We start from the raw sequence: 21,931 nt of genomic DNA on the forward strand, positions 1-21,931 counted from the left end.
TTATATTATTGAAGCAAGATGCACTCCAAAAATCTTATAGAAAAGAGTGTTGTGGTGTTGGGAAACTCTCAAATTAATCATCTCAGGTATAGAAACGAAAAAAAATGAGTTACAAGTCCAAAAAAGAATATATTTTATAACAAGTTATCAGGACAATCTGTTTTTTTTAAATTTCGAGTATTTATTGATTTGTTCGATCTACTATTTTTAAAAAAAAATTAAATTTTTTAATTAGGGATAAAAATAATTTTTCAACCTATTATAACATTTATGACAGTAGAACAACAATATCCCTGAGCACATTTTAGAGGCCTACCGCATTTCTATTGTGCAAGAAGGCAATTTTATACAAACCTCACCCTATATTTATCAAACATTGACAAATTTCCTAATCCATCCATGCGAAATCCCGTCTCACTCAAAACTCTCTCTCAACAAAATACCTAATTTCATTATTATTATCATTTAGTTTCTTTAACAGCTTAGGTTTTGTTTTATTCGTTTTATTGTATCCACTAACTTCATATTCTTACATGTAAAACATTCACACATGTCATGCGGCTAGACAAATCCTATTATCTCTCAAATTACCTTCTTTCACAGTAAATAATGGCGTATCAAGTAAGGGTAAGCTTTCTACGCTTCCCCTAAAGCATAAAAGTTCTATCATTCCCTTTATTCAATCGTCCATTTTGAACGGATGGCTAAGAATGCCCCAATCACAATGTCACGTTTCTACACTATTTTTTTTTTTTAACTATTTTGATACCAAAGTTTAGATGTTCATTCCTCTATTAAACTCATACTAGCGGGGGGGGGGGGGGGGGGAAATTCAATAAAAAAAAATGACAAAAATACTCCTAAAAGTTTCAAAAGATGTTTTGGTAATTATAGTTTATCGAAAAATTATTTTTAATACGTGCGTCCCAATGAGAAGATGGCACGTACCAAATTTCATATTCATATAATTTGTACAAAAAAAACTAAAAATAAAATACTTTGAGACGTCGGATCTAAGATCAAATGATGAGTGGTTCATTTGATCAAAATTGAATCGCTGGATAATAAAGGGAGGATAGAAATGTAGAGGAAGTATAGAAACATTTATCCTCATTTAAATCTCTCTTAAAAATTAGTTATATGTTGTTAGAGTGATGATCTTACAAGATTTTTCTAGACTCGATTGTATAAGACCTTAAATTTACCACAGATTTTAACAAAGTTATCACAAGAGTGTGAGACTTGATTTTTCTATATATCTATACCAAATTTAATTTTTTTGAGTCCTAGGGTCCTGAACACATGGGTGTCTCTCAATATATCTCTCTCAACAGTCCTAACTAAGTATCCACTCAATTAACTCTCTCTCTCTCTCTTAAAAATTAGTTAAATGTTGATATGTGTCTCTCTCAACCGTCCTAAATAACTATCCACTTGTTGTGTTCTGATTAACACTTGTCCAGCTTTAAGTTCTCTCTACCCTCTCCTTCTCTGTCTTTTGGTGAATCTCTCCCCCTAAGCATGGATTTCTCTGCCATCTCCTCATGTATGCAACAGGCCCACAACCAGCCATGGTGGGTAATTCTCATTGGAGCTCTAGGCCTTCTCTCTCTCCTGAAAAAATCACTCTCTCTCCTCAACTGGGTATGGGTTACTTTTCTTAGACCTGCAAAAAACCTCAGGAAATATGGGTCTTGGGCTTTGATTACGGGCCCAACTGATGGTATAGGCAAAGGCTTCGCCTTTCAATTAGCTCGAAAGGGGCTCAACCTGGTTCTCGTAGGAAGAAGCCCATCAAAGCTCAAAGAGGTATCTGATGGAATTCACAGTAAATGTGGTGAGAAAGTTCAAATCAAGACTGTGGTTGTTGATTTCTCTGGAAACTTGTCAGAGGGGATGCAGAAGATTGAGGAGGCAATCCATGGTTTGGATGTTGGGGTTCTGATAAATAATGTTGGGGTATCATACCCATATGCAAAGTTCTTCCATGAAGTTGATTCTGAGCTTTTGAAGAATTTGATAACCGTTAATGTGGAGGGAACGACTAAGGTTACGCAGGTCGTTCTTCGTGGGATGCTAGAGAGGAAGAGAGGTGCCATTGTTAACTTGGGTTCCGGTGCGGCCATTGTTATACCTTCAGATCCTCTTTACGCTGTGTATGCTGCTACTAAAGCGTGAGTCTCTCTCTCTCTCTCTCTCTCTAGATTCTCTTACACAGTGTTTGCTGCAATGAACCCCTCTGTGTGAAATTTAAATATATCAATTTTAAGGATGTAGTTGTGGTATATGGGATTCAGGTGGAGCTTCTACATCAAAATATTGTATAGTATTTGGATCTGATGATTTAAATCAGCAGTTTTTTTTTTTTTTTAATGCTTTCAAATTTAAGAACTTTGCACTGGTTCAGATCTTGTTGTAGTTTTATTTCATGTTAGTCTAATATTACAAAAGCGCTTTTCTTTCTTTTTTTAGAGTTTCAATTTTTTTTTTCTTTTTTTTGGTTCCAATGCTTTTCTTCTTCTTTACTTATTGTTATATTTCTCCTCTGTTGTGTTTCTTTATGTTCCATTTGGTTTTGGAATTTTTTTCAATAGCTACAGAGATAACAATGTATAGTAAAGAAAATAAACAGATGGCTTTCACTGTACTAACTGAGACATTTGGTGAATATCCTCAGATATATTGATCAGTTCTCAAGATGCCTCTTTGTTGAGTACAAAGGAAGGGGAATTGATGTGCAGTGTCAGGTATACTCCTCTTTCGTTAGCAAAGATTTTTGCTTGGCGACTTCAGCTTCTTTTTGTGAGGCTTATAGTGGATTCTTCGTTGAATTTGAAGTTACAAATCTGAATAATTTTGTTCCTTCTTTATGATCTTTATGCTTTGGTGAGTCCTAGCAGATGCTTCTCCCTGAAGTTTAGGAGGCCTCATCTGTTTTTTGATTTTTCTCCTATCATTCCTCATCAGTTTTTCCATTCATTCTGGTTGAGCCTTGTCTTTGAAATCTTTTGGGATGGCTGGCATTAATGTGTGCAAAATGATGGGGTACGTTTTATGTGTTTGGTGTTTCTAACTTCCTATCTAGTTACAAACTAATGTAGAACCAGAGGCTGCCAACATAGACAATTATTAAACAAAAAAGAAAGAAAACAATGTAGAAAAACACCAGGCATGTTGATGTATTTTCTTGAATCTGAAAATTAAAAATATTAGGTTTCTTTGATAATGGGATCGGTTAGGTTGAGTTTTCTGAATTTGATGGGATCTAGTCTCATGATTTGATTCTACGGACCTGATTGATCATGTAGGGACTCGAGACAAACTCGACTGGCATGACTGGCAGTCAAACTATCTATTGTGATATAATGTCATGGAGATGGCTGTGGCTATGCCTGAAAAATACCCTTTAAAAAACATTTTGATAAACTAAGTTTTTGAGTTTTCATAATACCATGTTAATTCCTTGATCTCCAACTTGAATAACATATCTCTAGACTTATATGTTTGCATAATGGACCACACGTTAGTTTCCTTTCCACAGCCTTGCACCCATCCAACTTAATTATGAACCCAAAGTTATGGTTCCATTGAAATCAGACTCGAAAGTCTAATACTTGGTCGATGTGGGCATGTCTATGTAACATACACATGCATGTCTATGGTGTTTGCCATGTCTCAACACCAAAAACACCACACCAGTATTCGATGCAGTAGAAAAATTAGACACTTTCTTTTGTAACATCTCTTATTGAGAAGTGTCACTTAAAAAAGTATAATTGTCACTTAAAATCTCGTCTCCCGTATTTCCTAAATGATATATGGACATGAATTGTGTGGAAGGTCACTTCTGAGGTTAGTGTACCCTTGTCTCTGCAATAAGACTGCCTGATTTTGCTAATCTTACAAATAGAGGCTCATGCTCTTTGCAGGTAGTGAAAAATTCTTGGCATACCTTCATTGTTAGGCTCCTATCATTGTAAATGTGCCTTCTTTTAGCTTTTATGACCTATCATTCAGCTTAGTTGCCATTTTCAGATGAGAATTCTACACTGAAATATTTGTGATGGAAATATTATTACCCGCCCACTTTTCCACCACTTATCCTGGACCCAACCTAGACCTAGTTGTTGAAGATTATGGGGCTTCTAGGTCCCATAGCTATCTCCAATTCTTCAACTTCTGGAACAAAAAATTGGATCTAGTTGAATCAGAATGTGCCCAAAAGTTTGGATGTAGTTGAATCAAAATTTCTGCACCTTAGGTTCGATCAGTGACAGAAAACTTGGCAAGTCCGACGAGTTGCTTGGGCTCTCTTGTCTACCAGATCCTGAACCAAACACAGGGTGCCCTGTCTGGCAAATTTTCAATGTTCTAATAATATTTTTAAAGTACTCATCCAGCTTTGTCAGACTTGACTCGGCCTTGGACCGTGCAAGTTCCTACCCCAGTCCTTGTTTTCCAGTGCTGGGTTGGATAGGTAAGAGGTCTTACAATCTACCTACCATTGGATTTATGGTGACTGTGTCCGTACTCTAAAATGAGGTGCAATGAAGGAGGAATAAAGTCACAATGTTGATTGAGTGCAAGATGCACTCTTATCAAAAAAGATAATTATTCAACAATTTGAAGTAGGACTCTTTGTAGAAATTATAATTTTCAGGGCACAGCGAAGACTTTCATAGCTTCCACTGATGAGAACTCCTTGCACGTTGCTCCCGCAATGCAGTAAAAGCATGAAGCTGATAGCGCTGTCTCTCCCTCTGTAGTATGTCACTATTTTATTCTTTCATGTAAGCTTGGGCCAGTTACGTGCTCATTGATCTTAGATCTTTCTACGAATTGCTAGATCATAGCAAGTCTTCTAATGACAATCTTTACATACTGTTTAGTTTTAGATATTCTTAAGTTTGGCGTTTGTTGTTATTTCTCTTGAATCATAAAGACTTTTTTATAGAAAAATAATTAAGGAATGGCTTCCTAGTTACTCCTAACTTGGCAGCATTACAAGAGAAGGAATAACATGGCCTCCAATGCTTCATGGGGTCCTTGTTTTTCCGTAATACTAAGAAATATGTATGTTGATGATAAATGCTTTTCCCACCTACTAGATGCAAAAAAGATGCCTCTTATCTGGAAGCATGACCTCACTTGCTGAAGCTTTGATGGCTTGAGCTCAAAGCAGTCACCTCTAGGGATTGGACGGTACAACCTAATATGCATATTTTTTACTCTTTCAATGAGAGCATCCTAGCCATGTAACACTACTTTGTAGGCATCCTTAAGTGGGTGTATGTCAATTATCAACCAATTAGTGAAAGTACTCACTGGCATGTAGTGAATGAGAGGGAAACAAATAAAACTATTTGCTGAACAAGCAACACTTCACCTTAGGCCGGAGCATGGTGATATAGTTAGGGTGGTTTCACTTTTTATTTTTATTTTAGGAGATTGAAACTAGGTTATTTTGTCCTTTAGTTTTATAGTTATCTTAGAGGTTTACAGCTTTTTATGGTTGTAGAAAATTAGGTAGCAGAACTGGAAATTTACTCTGGGAAGATGAAGGGCTAGGATTTAACAGCAATTTGGGTTTCTTATTGGTTTACGGGTTTCTCCTTATACATAATTATACTTTTGTAAAGGAAAAATATAAGGAAGAATTTATTTGGGGTCTTGTGGAAGGGTCTTTCGGGTGGATTCCCTTGCAGGCCTAGAGAGGGCCAAATCTTTAACCCTCAGGGTGGACCCCTTTATAGACCCAGAGGATGTCTGTAGTCACTAAATCCTTACCTTTTCTCTGTTTTCACTAAATATTTCCTTGTCTCTCTCTTGTAAATTTACATCACCTGGCAAACGATTTACCTTTCCTCACCAAGTTCACCAAATTGGTCGATATGACCCCTTTCATCCCTGACCCACCTCTTCCAGATTAGATTAACATCACTTTCCGGGATAGAATATCTTCCAATGCTATGCTTAGCCAACTCATTTACAGAAATATCTATGGGACATCTAAAATTTGCATAGTTGTGGTAACTGTAAAGTCTTGAATGATCCTTTATGAAAAATAAAACAATATCAAGAAAAGTTTTTTTTTTTTTTTTTTTTTCTTGAGAATCGGTTAACTTTTATATCAAAAAGTTATTGTTAGAATTTTCTCTGTTGGAACAGGTTAACATTATCAAAAATAAAAATAAAAATAAATTCTCTGTAGGAAAATAAGATTATTAGAATTTTCTCTGTTGGAAAATAAGATTGCTCCGTCGTCCTATTCTAATGGAAAATTTGTCCAACATTGATTATAAAAAATAAAAAGTAAAGACTTACAAATAATAAAGTTCATGACAACAAAGATATTCAAGAAAGATAATGTATACAATAAGACCATTTATCTTTTGTACGAGGTCCGAATTACCCTTAGCCATTAGAGGTGAAGTAGGGCAGCTGATGGTGTACTGTTGTCCAGGCTCAAAGTCCAAATCCTTTTCTCGAGCTTTGTAACACACCCTTAACAGCCAGATTTCATATTTGATGGCTGGAGATGTTATCAAATGTAAACGGACTTATGTTATGCATTTCCTTTAAGAAAATTGTTTCTACACATGGCAATTAGAAAAAAAAAATGGCATTACTGATAATCGTAAAATTTCAAGACATTTTTTTATCTAGGAAAGAACTAGAGCTGACCTGAATTTTGAAACTTGTACGATCATCATATCTAAGGGTTCCTTGTGAAGTTGTGAATATAGAGGCGAGGCCTCAACAGGGTGGATTCCTTATCACATTATTTGTCTAACGTGCTGGGGAAACATCTGAGTGGAATCTTTATGGGTGCTAGTGCTATGGGACATGTTAAAGGCTTTTGAGATTAAGAGGGAAATCCATGGGCAGTATTTAGAATGTGCTAATGATGTACCTGGTCTCTGTGGACACCTTGGTGGGGCAAGTGGAGCCCAAAGTTCATATTGGGCTTATGCAGTAACCTGCCCTATTTGAAGCTTAACTTCAATACTCTAGATGCTTCTCTAAGAGGGGACTAATTGAGGAGGTAAAATTATTTAGCCTGCCATCAGGATGAAACTTCTGATATTTTGGGGTTCTGTTTGTGACCTTAGGTATCCAAATAAGGAGCAATGGGTTTGTTATTAAAGTAAGGTATCCAAGAGGTGGACTAATGGAAAACTGCTCTTTGGGATATTTTTTCCAATTTTTACTGCGAATTTAGACTTATCCAATTTGTCATAATTTGGAAAAGGGCCAATTTATGTACTGTAAAGTAGCTTTTGGTCATTATGCATCCTACACTTGGTAGATCTGGTAGACAAGCACTTACCCAAAAAAAAGATCTGGTAGACAAGCACTTGCTTGTGAGTTCTCTTTCTTAGGCTTTCCCTTATTGGGATGGAATTGGATGATTTTTCATGGATTTGGTGTTTTTGCTAATTTTGTTATCCACTAATGCCCTATGAAATGGATGAGCATGCAATGTGGTCATTGCACTGCTCGTGAACCACCTAATGGAAGATGGGGGGGGGGGGGGGGGAGGGAACAATGCATGAACTCGGTTTTTAGTAAAGTGGAACTGAACCTGTACATGTCCTCGGCAAGTTCTGCATTTCTCTACATCCTTATGTGTTCCATCGTACAGTAGCATGAAATATGGTTGATTCCCAGTGAGATCTTTTCAGTGATTATTTATGCCTGTTGTTTCACATCCCAACAGTGATGCCGATTAAACTTGAAAATGTTCTGTATTTGTTCTATACCGACAGCATTTCGCATTTAATTTCAGCACATTGTATCGATTTCTTTTAGAAAGATTTCCATTCTATTTCTCACAACTGGGCTCCAAATTTTACCCTAACAAATACCATACTTTGATATCTTTCATATCTGAAGTTATGCTCGTCCAAAACACATATCAATTTGCTAATGTTGAGACATTTTTGAGTTGGGTCTTTTTGTACTGGCTTGACTTAGCCCTCATTATGTGCTCTTAAACAGGTTCCCTTGTACGTGGCCACCAAAATGGCATCGATCAGGAGATCTTCCTTCTTTGTTCCATCTGCTGACGGCTATGCTAGAGCTGCTCTTCGTTGGATTGGGTATGAACCGAGGTGTACTCCTTATGGGCCTCACTCTGTTCTCTGGTGGCTGCTTGATTCTTTGCCTGAGAGCGTCGTCGATAACTGGCGCCTGGGTTTCTGCCTCAAGATTCGTAAGAAGGGTCAGCAAAAGGATTCAGGGAAGAAGGAATAGAAAGCACACTGATGGATCCAAATATTTTCTTGTAAGTTGATGGATCCCTAGTGGCTTAAAGAGACATCTTTGGCTCTTGTCAGGTGTTTAGCAAACTAAGTTGTATGTAGCATTATTTCTTCGACTCGTAGTTTCTCTTAGCTGATGTTTTAGTGAGAACTCATGAAATCTGTGGTGGGTTTGTGGAGAACCCACTTATTTTAGTGAGAAATTATATTTTTGGGAATTTTTCGAGTTTTTCTGCTACAGTGCTCTTGCATAGCATTTCCTTTTTATATTTCAGAGCTTTCTATTGAGGTGGATTTGCCTTCTTCTTATTCCTTTTGTATTAGTTTCTAGAATTGTGGAATTTGGAAATCTTCATTTATGAAAATGCAACTTCTTGATATTAACCACTGAGAAAAGGATTGCAATCATCTTGAGATTCTCTGATAAGGTTGGTTTTGTCCATGTTAATGATTTTCATACAACGTTTTTTTTTTGCTCTTTTTTTTTTCCATATTTATCTTGCATTCCTTCCCAATTGCTCTGATATATGGGAAAAGAAATTTATCTCAGTTGACGACTACATAGGTGCTCCTTGGAGAAGGATGACTATGAACTATTTAATATGCACAAGTTTTGAAGCTTGGCATAACGCAATGTTAAAATAATGGATCGGTGTTACGGATCAGCCATCCGGAAAACTGATCTAGATAGGTGGATTGGCAGTTTGGATCGGTGGACCGGCCAATTCAGCGGATCTGGTCTTAGAAAAGAAAAAAAGAAAATCACTAAAATTTGTTATAAATGATGTTATTGGTTTTTCAAGAAAAGAAAGGGGTAATGCTTTGTGAATTTTCCTTATTTTGAAAAAATATGTGAATATTGAGGTGTCATTTCTTATTTGAATATCTAACCATTACATTCACATTTACATCTTGGATTTGAATACATAGTTCATAACGAAGCCTACGATTCTAAAAATATAATCTAATACCAAGAGAGTAAGTTTTTATGAATAAATTTATACATTCTTTGGAAAAGATATTACAATTTTCAAAATATAATTATAATTGACCATTTTTAAAAAATATATACCAAGTTACAAATTATTAATTTGTATTAGATATGATAATAACATTTTTAATATAACAATAACAATTCCATATAATTTATAACACTAACAATGCAAATATATTTGTAAGTTATAAAAGGAACTGGGATTTGAGAATTTAAATGTAATTTGTAACAATAACTTCTCTTTATTTATATCCATAGATGTGTATTTGCCGAAGTTTCTAATGGTGCTGTAGTTATTAGAAAAATGTACGTGCATATCCCAGAATTTTCCCATTGTTAAAAGACTCCCTTTGAATGTTTATTTTTTTTGGATAAATTAGTGGGGAAGATATGCCCCTATTTTTTTTTTCCAATAGATTAGGGAGTTACATTTTGAAGGTGTTAATGGTAGGAATGGATACCACAATACGATAACACTTTTGAATTTTACCATTCAAAGCCAAACTTTTTATTTTCTGTATTTGCTCCAAAACGACTCCTATTTTGGATCTTGAAAATCTAAAATTTTTTAAAAGTGAAAAGTTTGGGCGTTGGAGGGAACCTTAACCACATTATTAAAAAGTACCCTTATTTCCGACCCTGAAAGTTTGAAATTTTACAATAGATTTTTTTTTAAAAAAAATAAAAGATTCATGATCATGGAAATTTGGATTTTCAACATCTAAAATTTCCAATCCGAAAATCAGACTGAAATTTCACTAATTCAGACTAACTGCTTTTGGATTTTAAATATAACTTCATTCCCAAAATGTTCATTCTCATATTTGAAATGGGCCAATTTGGTCATTTTAAAAAAATAAAAGTATATAAAGAAACTATTTATGTTTTAGTACTAGAAGGTCATAATCAATTTTGCAAGTCACACTTTAAATTGAATGATTGTACCTCATTGGCTAGATTCTTAGTTAAAATAAAGTTTTCTCGTATTTCGTGGCACACCCCAAGCTATCCAATTTGACATATATGAGCTAAAAGTGATTGTGACCTCCTCACAATAATGGTAAATGGTCTCATTGTATACAATCTCCAAAAAATAATAATGTAGTAATAGAAGAATTTAGATAAATTTTAAATAACAAAAATAATAGGACTAATATGTATGAATGGGCAATGATTTCATGCAACTGTTGTACAGTAATATGATGCAACAACCTTAAAAAACCATCTTATAGCCATTTGTTTGATCCAAATTTAGAAATATACACTCTTTTCATTCTAATGAACAATCACAAAAAAAGAAAAATTTGAAAACACAACCTAAAAAGTATTTTTTTAGCCCAATTAATGTAGGTCATTCATTTTGGTGAGATGCTTAGATCTAGGCCTTAAAAGGATTTTTTCACTTCCAATTTTTTTGGATGGCTTTATTATCATTAAATGAACAATGTTAAAAAAGAAAAAAAATGATTTTGAGTCTATAAAGGCTAAGATCTTGAAATTTACAAAATAAATGGTTTAGATTTGTTTTTGGAGAGGACTCATTTTGACCATATTTAGAGTTCAACTTAAACTTTTTTTGGGAGAGGGGGATTGATTATTGAGATGAAGAGAATGTGTGTGTAAAATTTGGTATCATACAAATACCACAAACATGATTTTCTAAAAGTATCGTTGCATTATACTATGATACAACCGTTGCGATGCATTGGATTGTTGTTCTGCATATATTTATCTAATTATCATACCCATGTATAAAGATGATATTGTCCTACTTGATAGTAATATTGCATGCAGCATAAACATGTTAACTCGGGTTTACTGTATTAAGAAAGGGCACGGTTACCTAAGAAATAACGTTGTAGTCGGAGGAGACTTATCTATGTAAGATTAGGGTGCGGTTTGTATAGAGCCGAGGCTCTAAACAATCAAAATAAAGCGCACCTTCAAATAATGTCGAGCAATGTGGTTTCAATATTAGAAATTTTGTGATAGCCTCAAAATATATTTTTTATCTTTTATTATAAAATTTAAAGCTTAAAAAATAGTGTAGATTGAACAGATCAATGAAAACTTAATAATCTTGAAAATTGACGGTCCAAAAATACGTTACAAGATGCACTATTTCTAAAACTTAAAATCTATTTGTTTTTTTCAAGTCCGCGTAGCTTGATATCGAAATGATTAATTTGAAGATATTTAAATATCAAAACAACTTTTTCTAATGAAATTTTTGAGGTGGGCTCTAATTTGATTGTTTAGAGCCTCAACTCGATATAAACTCTTTCCACAAGAATATAAAACCCAAGAGTTCTGCATAACATCATGTGCTGTTTATTGCTTCTGCTCACTTGTCATGTTCAGAGTCAACTTATTTTCAAATAGATCGTGGATCATAGTTGATGTTTTTCTGATCCACATAAGAGAAAAGTTGCTATCTCATGAAAATAAAGATTAACCCACTACAGGAACCTCGATATTTGTTATATTTTATTGTTTTAATTTTCTATACAACTTTTCTTTCATTTCTGTTTTACCCCACCTTCATTTTATCCCGTGAGTAGGGGTGGCAATGAGCTGGGTGGCCCTGCCTAGCCTGGTCAGCTTGGCCCTCAAAATGTGGCCTGAGGGCAGGCAAAGGTTAGGACCAAGGCCAAGCCCTAGTTCGGCCTATCAAGGTTTTTTTTGAAAAATTATAGAAAATATCTCTTTTGTTGGGTTATTAAAAAAAAAAAAACTAAATCGTTCCAAACCTCACTCACACCTTTTTATACCATCGTTTGGGATTTTGTGATCAAACTACCCTTCTCGAGAGTATTACATCAGAGAAAAAGTCATCACAATTAAGTCAAACCGTGATGGTCTTAGATAATTTATGGGGGGCATTTTTAGATCTTTGCCGTTCTAAGTGAACGGTTATTCTCAAGTGAAGATGGATAGCTTAAGTCAACTGTGATTCACATAGAGAGAACCATGGTACTAGCATAACTGATGCGGGTACTAGCATAACTGATGCGTGCTTCATGGTTCTTATTGAACCATGATTTTTAGGTGCAAGCATCACGGTACTCGCACAACCGTGATACCCTATCGTGGCCCAAACACTACTATGATGGTTCAGTTCATTTGATACAGCACGTTCCAAGTAAAACCATGATGTTGAATGGTGCAAATCTATCACACTTCTCTTGCAACCGTGATGGTTAAAAAGTTGGGAAAATTAAAAAAAAACCTTCAAAACTACACTTTCTTGCAACTTATTTCGAACTTAATGTTTTTTTCTTATTTTTTTTTTCAAAATATATTTTCTATGCAAAAACCCCTTAATCAAATTAAAAAAAAAAAAAAAAAAATCTAAACTAACCCCCGTACTTCTATCGTATCCACGCCTCTCTCTCTTCTATACCACCAAAGTAGGGGGCTTCGGTACCATTTATGCGATAAGGTAGTAGCGCTTCCAGGACTGTGGGTAAAGTGTGGTTCCACAATTGAAAACAATGATTTGGCAGTTGCAATGCGGATGCATTATGGTAGTAAATGGTAGTAGCGCTTGCAGGACTGTGGGTAAAGTGTGGTTTCGACAATTGAAAACAACGATCCGGCAGTTGCAATGCGGATGCGGTGAATGTATGTAAAATGCGGTTCCACAATTGAAAACAACGATCCAGCAGTTGCAAGGCGGTCGACAGTTGCAAAGATTGCAAAGGTTGGTCAAGTAGTTGCAAAGGAGGTTCGACAGTTGCAAAGGTGGTCAGGCAGTTGCAAAGGGTGGTCAAGCAGTTGCAAAGGGCGGTTCAACCATTGTAAAGGGTGGTAAGGTAGTTGCAAAGTGTTGTCAAGTGCCGGTGAATGTACTACTAGGTCCAAAAGTCAACACTAGATTCGTTCAAAATGATTTTTGTGTATGGGAAAGACATTTTGAGAAAAAAATTAAGTTGAGAGTAAATTGCATTAAAAAGTGTAATCTTAGATATTTTTTTTTTTTGGTAATTTCTCCTCCCGGCTATTTATGATGATAAGTTTTGAGTTGACTATAATGACCGTCACAGGCGTAACACTAACTTGAGCCTAGAGTGCCTTCCTGTGTGGGTGCAGTGGTTATTAATTGGAGGTTCACTTTATTGAATTACAACGCTTGGATTTTCTGTGAATGTTTGATCGAGAGAGAGCAAAAATTAAAGCAAAGGAAACAATTTACAAAACGATGAAGTGTCGCATTGTCAGCTTTGCGTTTGGGGGAGAGATGCCTGCTTCTTAAATGGCATTGGATGCCTCAAATCATTTCAAATAGAAACGGGTAGCCCAGCCTGGCCGGGCTTGGCTCTTGAAAAAAGTAAGGTCTAGCTCATGAACTGTTTCAGAGTCGGAATAGGACCAACGCGTCGTCCCGGGCCAGCCCTCTTTTTTTCAAACCTAAAACCTTATAAGAGCAAGAGTCAACATATGTACGAAAATAAATGACAGATGTCCATGGAAAAAGAGCTTCCACAATGTTAAGTTTAGAGCTGGAATGTAAGCACCCTCTATATGAAACCCAGCAGTTTCCTACAAAAGTAATCATGCATCTCCTCCTGCAACTCCTTTTCTTCCCCATTGTCTCTCTCTTCTTTCTTCTCAACAGGCCCTCTATATTTCTCCCCTCTCTCCTAATCTTAGGCTCTTTCTCTCTCTACAAAACTCTCTCATCTCTCCTCAAATGGCTCTGGGCCGCTTTCCTAAGACCCCCCAAAAACCTCAGAAGATCCTACGGCCCATGGGCCATCATCACAGGCCCAACAGACGGCATAGGCAAGGCCCTGGCCTTTGAGCTCGCCCGGAACGGCCTCAACTTGGTCATGGTGGGCCGAAACTCACTGAAGCTGTCCGAAATTTCGGCCCAAATAGAGGCGACATATGGGCGTGTAGTGAAGAATGTGGTGGTGGATTTTTCGGCTGATTTAGAGGCGGGTTTGGAGAGGATTAGGGAGGGGATTAAAGGGCTCGAAATCGGGGTTTTGGTTAATAATGTAGGGGTTACGTACCCTAATCCGACGTTTTTCGATGAGGCGGACCCGGAGGTTGTTGAGAGGGTCATTAGGGTGAATGTTGAGGGTAGTACCGGGGTCACCAAAGTTGTGATGGATGGAATGGTGAAGCGGCGGAGGGGGGCGATTGTTTTCGTAGGGAGTGGTGCGGCTTCGGTTGCTCCTTCCTTTCCCTTGGTGGCGGTTTATGCGGCGTCCAAAGCGTGAGTCTCTCTCTATTCCGACTAGGTCTAAGTTACAACCGGATCCAACCCAGACCCGGACCCTGGTGTAGACCCATAGGGTTCGGGTTGATAAAAAAAGATATAAAAAACTTTTCATTTATTTTATATTGGGTGCGGTTTTGTAATGTTGCAACCTCAATCTAATTAAAGTGCGCATCATAACATGTATATTTTTATTATAACATGTATTTTTTGTGTTAAAAATTCCTAAGAATGTCTGAAAATCTATTTTCATATCTAATTATAAAATTTTAAACTCTAGAAATGGTTAAAATCAAGTAGATCTATAAACATATGAAAAACTTGCAAATAGACTGTTTAGTTGCAAGATGCACTATTTTTTGGACTCTTTTTTTTCATATTTATACATCTCCATGTTCAAATGGTCAATTAGAGTGTTTTTCAACATTAAAACAATATTTTCCAATGGATTTTTGAGGTGCATATGTAGTACTATATTTTAAGGTTGCAACCGTATACAAACTTTTCCCTTTTATATTTGGTAATTAGTATTATTTATATACCTGAGTGGCGCCATGGAACTGGACCCGGATCTAGACCCGGTTTGGTCAAGGTCAAGTGAACCCTGACCTATTGGGTCCAGATCCGTATCCGGTCGGTTCAACATGGACCCTCCCAATTCCCACCCTTGCTCACTAGTATAAATCCATTGTCCCTTGTAGATTTTTATTTTTATTTGTTTAATTTTTTTAATGTTAAATGTTAGTAGTGGGTTAGTTTTGTTTTGTTTTTTTTAAAAAAACCATTTGTAAGTTTTTAGAAGTGGTTAGCATGGAAACCTGAACCGGCAGGTGAGTCACAGTGGTGTTACCACCTTGACCTCAACCCTTTGCAATTCTCTATCCAGCCCCTACAACATACACAAACAAAGTGTTTAAACCGGCGGTCCAACTAGGAACAGGACCGCAGTCTGATTTTATCCCCAATTGGGCCAGATAGGCATTTTAAAATTATTACAGAAACATTATTTTAGAATGATTTACGGTGCTTTTGATTTTGGAGAGTTTTTGGTAGTGGGAGTTGATTTTAGGGAATTTTTGTCTATATTTTTCTCTTTATTTTTTAAAAAAAGTTGACCAAATCGACTTATCCAAATCACAGACCTGGTGAGTTCAACCAGAACCGGTGGCTCTATCCACTTAGCTCACATTAATCCACTTTTATTCGTTGTTTCCGTACACGAGTGGCGACACCTAATCTTACACACAAATCTCAACCAACTTCCTAGAAAACTTGATTTTATAGTTGTTTGAAAATGTAATGTATTGACACATATTTATAAAAAAGAAACAATGAATGCATGCAATCATGTATAATTACTTAAGGCAATGACTTGTGAGGCCCTCCCACACCTATGTGTGTAGGACTCAAAAGATCACCGTTAAATTTGACACAAATCTTTAGAATGATCACTTTTCTATCAAATTTAATGGTGATCATTTGGAGTCCTACACACACAAGTGTGGGAAGATCTCATAGAATCATTACTCATTACATAAACAAGCACACAACCATACCATTACACATTCTATATATGGTGTACTACTTAGTATTGGGATGAATCTGTCATCCTAGGAACGATTCATCTGTCATCATAGCAAAAATTCGTTGGTACTGTCTATCTTGAGATTCAATGGTGGATATCTGCATGTGTTGCATGCCAACATCTATGAACAAGGTTTATATGCGTCGGTCAACTCATCTATCCATATGAGTCCTCCCTCTTAAATTCATCTCAGAGATGGATTTTGGGTTTAAAAACTTTTTTAAGGGTTTATAATCTATAATATGGTGAACATGAATATAGAAAATTAAAACTTAAAAAAATAAAAAATAATAGTTTTTGAGGTATGTTTTAAGACCACTGATTCATAGATGTTGTTGGGACCACGACCTTTTTACATCCACCTTTAAAGATGATGAAGCTGGTTACGGCAACGGACACACATCTAGGCATGTGCGTCCCATAGCACGTGCTGCATTTACCTTCGTCTATTGTGCATGATTTTTCTGTTTTTGGAGACATTTGATGCAAGGGCCCTAGAAAGTTGATGGTGCATAGTGGGTCCTTCCTGAATCATAAAATTTAGCAAAATTTAAGTGGGGTTGAGGTTGGGTAAAGAAAATAGAAGTTCAACTAAATTAGAATTAGTAGTTATATCTTTAAGGTTTGAAATAGGTTTTAAGACATGTGACATTTATGAGATTCTTACGAAATTCATAACGTTGTATATATGGAATAAGAGGAAAAGAACCTCTGTCCATTATTTAGGTCACTATATAGCTTTTATAGCTTTCTAAAGAGAGAAATATTCCCATCGAGAGGTCTATTGCAGCAGAGTGAGAGGCTGATTTCGTATAGAGAAACATACTAAAAATATGTGATTAAAAAATAACCATTCTGGACATTATCCCCATTGGGGTGCAACGTATGCTTTGGGGCCTTTTCAAATAAACGGGTCCAACATGGGGCAGTCCATGCGTGTTGCAAATGTGGTCCTTTGACTAGTTTGTTAGAAACAATTACTAAAGATTTACTAGTCGCCCAAATGAGGTCCAAGTGTCTCTCAAAAGTTTTGATAAAATTTGCTAAGGTATATGAAGTTTACCTTTAAAGAAAGTTAATATATATATATATATATATATATATATATATATATATATATATATATATATATATATATGTCGAAAACAAAAACAAAATAGATTATAGAAAATGATTGGAAGTATCACACCCCTAAAATTTGCAAGGTATATGAAGTTACACTTTAGTAAAAGAAAAAAAAGAAAGAGGGAGAAAAAATGAAAAAAAAGATTATAAAAAATGATTGTAAGTATTACAATACAAGGTATACGAAGTTGCACTTTAAGAAAAAAACAAAATGAGAGAAAAATATAGAAAATGATGGGATTGTAGACAAAGAGACTATTTATCTTTAGGGAAATGACCTTGTGAGACCCTCCCACACTTACGTGTGTAGGATTTTAAATGATCATCATTAAATTAAATACAGATCTCTAGAAAAATCAAGTTTACATACCCATATGATAACTTTTTTAGAGATTTGTGTCAAATTTAACGGTGATTTTTTAGGGTCTTACACACATGGTTGTGGGAGGATCAAAGAGGTCACATTTATTTCTATTCATTAGATGTTAAATTTGATGGCTTGCGGTGAGTTACAAAGTTCGAAAAAAAAAATTTTAAAACTTTGAATCTATTCAATGACACTTTTACAACCGTCCATTTTGTAATGTAAATGACAAAGTGATTGTGACCTATTTTTATAAAAAAAATAAATGGTCTCTTTGTTGGATTTCACATCCAATAGCTAAAAATAATTCTGATATGAATTGGCACGTACCATAAGACTCCATTCATGATGTCGGTTGTCGTTCCCTGATGCAGAAATACAATGCAAAAGACCTATATGATACGTCCAACTCTCTCTATTACCGTCCGTTACATGGTACGATATTTGATTTCTATCTGTTGGTGTACTGACTATAGCATGATTTTTGTGAAATTATACTCGGGAGCTTTATAGTGACTAACTGGATAGCTAATTATTAGTTAAGCCATCCAGGGATTGCATATAACATGATCGTCCTTTTTTTTTTTTTTGGAAAATGTCGTAATCACGTTTAGTTGTTTTATGTAAAATCTTTTCATATTGAAGAATGTTACACCATTTGAGAAATTTCATGTTAGACTTTGTGCCTTAAATAATAGTTACGACCTCCCTATTCGAAATGTAAACGTTCTTATTGTATGCACGTCTATTAGTTTATGGTGATTATTAGATGTCTCATTGGGAACTTAATTGTGGACTATCACTAGATTTGCATTTTTGACGTCCCACTCTTTCCATCAACATGTGACCATTGAATGGATGGTGATGGTGCTCATGACTACGAATGTTCATTCTCATGAGGATATTAGTATACTTTCCCGTTACACTTTCAGTAGGAAGTGCACAAATTGATTTTTTTTATTTATTTTTTGTTGGATGTCAAAAAATGATAGGTATATTGATCAGTTCTCGCGAAGCCTCTACGTCGAGTATAAACCCCATGGCATTGATGTGCAATGCCAGGTGTGCTTCTTTTCTCTCTTCATTTTCTTTTATTTCCCTTTTTATTTTCTCTTATATTATTTTTAGGTAATGTATATAATGATATTATTTATTTTTTTTACAAGAAGGAGGTCACAATCATCATTGAGTGTTAAATTTGAAATCAGGTGGTTAATGATATGTTGTGACTCACTTTCTTCTTTTATGAATATGAATGGTTGAATTGTGGGGATTTCAGATTCCACTATATGTAGCCACTAAAATGACATCCGTTGCTAAGCCATCGTGGTTTGCACCCACACCGGAGGTGTATGTGTCCTCTTGCCTTGGTTGGGTGGGTTATGAGGCTCGGTGCATCCCCTATCTTCCCCATGCCATCCAATCATCCTTGGCATGCTTGCTGCCCGATGCACTCTTGGATTGGTTGCTTCTTCGTCGGTACCTAGCGAGGCGTCAAATAGGAATTTCGCAAGGTCATTCTGCGAAGAAAGTTTGAAAGAGAGTACCTGCAACTCTATCTCTCGATTGATACTTAAAATAAAGCACGAATTTTATTAAGAACTCGTGAATTTCTTCTAGTAAATGAATTTTGTATGAACTTCACGTAGTGGTCCTAATGCTTTATATATCTACAAATGAATGTATATTTAATATATTTTTTAAGATATAAATAATATTTGCCTTTCTTTTAATTTAATTTTTTTTTTTTTCATGAATCTTTTTTTGTGTGTTAGATGCAAGGGACTATGTAATGTGCGCTGGGACGTCTGGTGAATGTGTCCTTTCTCACGGAGAGACGGCTTCTCCCACCGAAACCAAAATTTCACTAGAAAGCAACCTTATAATATATGGAAATGTATAAAATGAGATCACTTACTTTTGAAACAAGGACATCATAATCATCATTGACCATTAGATTTGAATTTGGTGGTCGAAGATGTGTCATTGTTTGGGCACAAAGTTCGAAATAAAATTTTTTGAATGTTATGAGACTTTCATCTATTAAATTTTACATCCATTGGCTAAAATTGATTGTGACCTTGTATTATAAATTAATTGTCACATAGTATATAATCCTCTAATATATTTATTATATGATATTATTATATTAATATTACTAAATATTATATTCATACTATATATTTATATTATATTATTAAGTCACAGTTAAGGGGTGGATAGATGTAGCGAGAACAAGAAGGTACATGCAGCTAGAAAAAGTTTAAGAGAGGAACCCGATAAATAGAAGGACTTTGGAATAAAACATATTTCCATTATTATGTAAATAAAAAACTATGAGATAAATACTCTCTTGCTATATTGAAAATAGATAGATATAAGAGAAGGTAGATTGTAGGAGATAATTTCCCTTGAAAATAGAGAGATGATTAGATAAAGAAAAGATCCCTAAAATATGTGTGAGAGATTAAGAGGAGGGAAAAGTTTATAGAGAATCGAGGCTCTAAACAATCAAATTAGAGCTTACCTCAAAATTTTCATTAGAAGAGTTTGTTTTTATGCTCAAATATCTTCAAATTGATCATCTCGACTTCAAAATGCATGGACATGAGAAAAAAAAATGGATTTCAAGTTTTGGAAATAATGTTCTATGAAATGCATTTTTGGACCGTCAATTTTCAAGTTTTCATAGATCTATTGATCTACACTATATTTGAAGCTTTAAACTTTATAAATAAAGATGAAAACATATGTTAAGGCTATCACAAAGATTTTCAGTATTGAAATTGCATTTCTCGACTCTATTTGAAGGTATGCTCTAATTTGATTGTTTAGAGCCTAGGCTCTATATAAACCGCACCCAAGAAGAGAAAGAGGTCTCAACAATGCTCGTAAATATATTTTTAATAAGTAATGTCGCATTTCATGTGGATGATCTCACACCCTTTTTAATGACCAAAAATACTCTTATTAAAAAAATGATCCATATACAAAACAGTGATATATAAATGTTCAAAATTTGTTGAGTATAATTATAAAATGTTCTATAGTGTGAATACAATTATAACATTCTAATAATAAGGTTGATATTATTTATTTATTTCCCTTTCATGGTAGCAAGTCTTATTCATTTTATTATTTTTTAATTCAGTTTCGATACACAATTTAGTTATAATTATGACATAGTTATAACATTCTACAAAAATAAATTATTCTTACCAATATATGTATAGAAATTCTACTTGTAATTGAGAGAATCAAGGAAAATTATAAATATAATATTCTAATAAAAATAAATTATATTTAGTTTAATATAATTATAATTATATTAAATTATTTTAAAATTTATTTATTAAAATTATAATAATAATTGTGAATATAATACATAGGATATTTATTATCATTCATGAAGATGAAGAGGGAGAGAGAGTGTGCGCATAGAAAAAAAATTAACAAATAAAATTAAAAATTTAAGTGTAATTATAACATTCTAATAAAAATAAATTATTCTTACAAAAAACTATTTTTAATAATTATTAGAGAACTATGTATGTATAGAAATCCTACTTGACTTGAGAGAATCAATAAAAAAACTCATTATTAGAATATTTTTTAAAAATAAAATATTATTATTATTATTTAAATTTTTGTAATTATAATTAGATTGTACTATTTTAGTATTCATTTATTATCATCATAATAATTATTAAGATTATACATATTATATTTATTATAATAATTGATTGAAAGGGATGGATAAATTTTACGAAGGAGAGGTGAGAGAACTCAGAGAAAGAGAAAATTTTAGGTCTATGGATTTTTTTGGGAGGGAAGAGGTGAGAGTAAAGTAAAGAGAGTAATCGCGGTGGCATTATCACAAAGAGAAAGGTTTATATACTTCTCCTACTGCATAGAAATATATACTTTCTTCCAGCGTTTTAAAAAACGCCGAGTCGAACCGGACTCGCCCGGTTCGACTCGGAAATAGTGAAAAAGGAACCGGATCGCCCGAAAACTCGGAAATCGTCCGGTTCTAGAGAGAACCGGACGATTCTGTACAGTGAATCGCCGATTCACTGTACGGAATCGGCGATTCCGTACGGAATTTTTTTTTTTTTTTTTTTTTTTTTTTTTTTTTTTGGTAATCCATGATAGATTTTTTTTGTAATCCATGATCGAATTTTTTGGTTTTTTGTAACCCATAATAGAATTTTTTGTAATCCATGATCGAAATGTTTGTTTTCTTTTCTTGTAATCCATGATCGATTTTTTTGTTTTTTTTTTTTTTTTTGTAACCCATGATAGAATTTTTTGTAATCCATGATCGAATGTTTTGTAATATATGATCGAAATGTTTGTTTTTTTTTTGTAA

General features: G+C 34.6%; 2 protein-coding genes across 2 annotated transcripts; both read left to right on the plus strand.

The window, feature by feature from the left end:
* The first annotated feature begins 1,505 nt into the window (after positions 1-1,505).
* On the plus strand, positions 1,506-8,482 carry LOC18441984 (very-long-chain 3-oxoacyl-CoA reductase 1). Its single transcript, XM_006852208.4, has 3 exons — positions 1,506-2,174; positions 2,678-2,747; positions 8,002-8,482. The coding sequence occupies exons 1-3, from the start codon at positions 1,522-1,524 to the stop codon at positions 8,254-8,256; spliced, it is 978 nt and encodes a 325-aa protein (XP_006852270.1). The 5' UTR covers positions 1,506-1,521; the 3' UTR covers positions 8,257-8,482.
* Positions 8,483-13,568: 5,086 nt separating this feature from the next.
* On the plus strand, positions 13,569-19,292 carry LOC18441982 (very-long-chain 3-oxoacyl-CoA reductase 1). Its single transcript, XM_006852206.3, has 3 exons — positions 13,569-14,482; positions 18,552-18,621; positions 18,839-19,292. The coding sequence occupies exons 1-3, from the start codon at positions 13,713-13,715 to the stop codon at positions 19,094-19,096; spliced, it is 1,098 nt and encodes a 365-aa protein (XP_006852268.3). The 5' UTR covers positions 13,569-13,712; the 3' UTR covers positions 19,097-19,292.
* Positions 19,293-21,931: the final 2,639 nt, after the last annotated feature.

Source organism: Amborella trichopoda, chromosome 6 (genome assembly GCF_054954075.1).
Source record: "Amborella trichopoda isolate Santa Cruz 75 chromosome 6, AtrichopodaSantaCruz75HAP2 v2.0, whole genome shotgun sequence".
Classification (NCBI taxonomy): Eukaryota; Viridiplantae; Streptophyta; class Magnoliopsida; order Amborellales; family Amborellaceae; genus Amborella; species Amborella trichopoda.

What these genes read in the sequence shown, in the direction of transcription:
- LOC18441982 (XM_006852206.3), top strand. Translation starts at nt 13,713, where the DNA reads ATGACAGATGTCCATGGAAAAAGAGCTTCCACAATGTTAAGTTTAGAG. An exon ending in GTTTATGCGGCGTCCAAAGC is followed by an intron (nt 14,483 to 18,551) that starts GTGAGTCTCTCT and finishes AAAAAATGATAG; the next exon opens with GTATATTGATCAGTTCTCGC. An exon ending in GCATTGATGTGCAATGCCAG is followed by an intron (nt 18,622 to 18,838) that starts GTGTGCTTCTTT and finishes TGGGGATTTCAG; the next exon opens with ATTCCACTATATGTAGCCAC.
- LOC18441984 (XM_006852208.4), top strand. Translation starts at nt 1,522, where the DNA reads ATGGATTTCTCTGCCATCTCCTCATGTATGCAACAGGCCCACAACCAG. An exon ending in GTGTATGCTGCTACTAAAGC is followed by an intron (nt 2,175 to 2,677) that starts GTGAGTCTCTCT and finishes GAATATCCTCAG; the next exon opens with ATATATTGATCAGTTCTCAA. An exon ending in GAATTGATGTGCAGTGTCAG is followed by an intron (nt 2,748 to 8,001) that starts GTATACTCCTCT and finishes GCTCTTAAACAG; the next exon opens with GTTCCCTTGTACGTGGCCAC.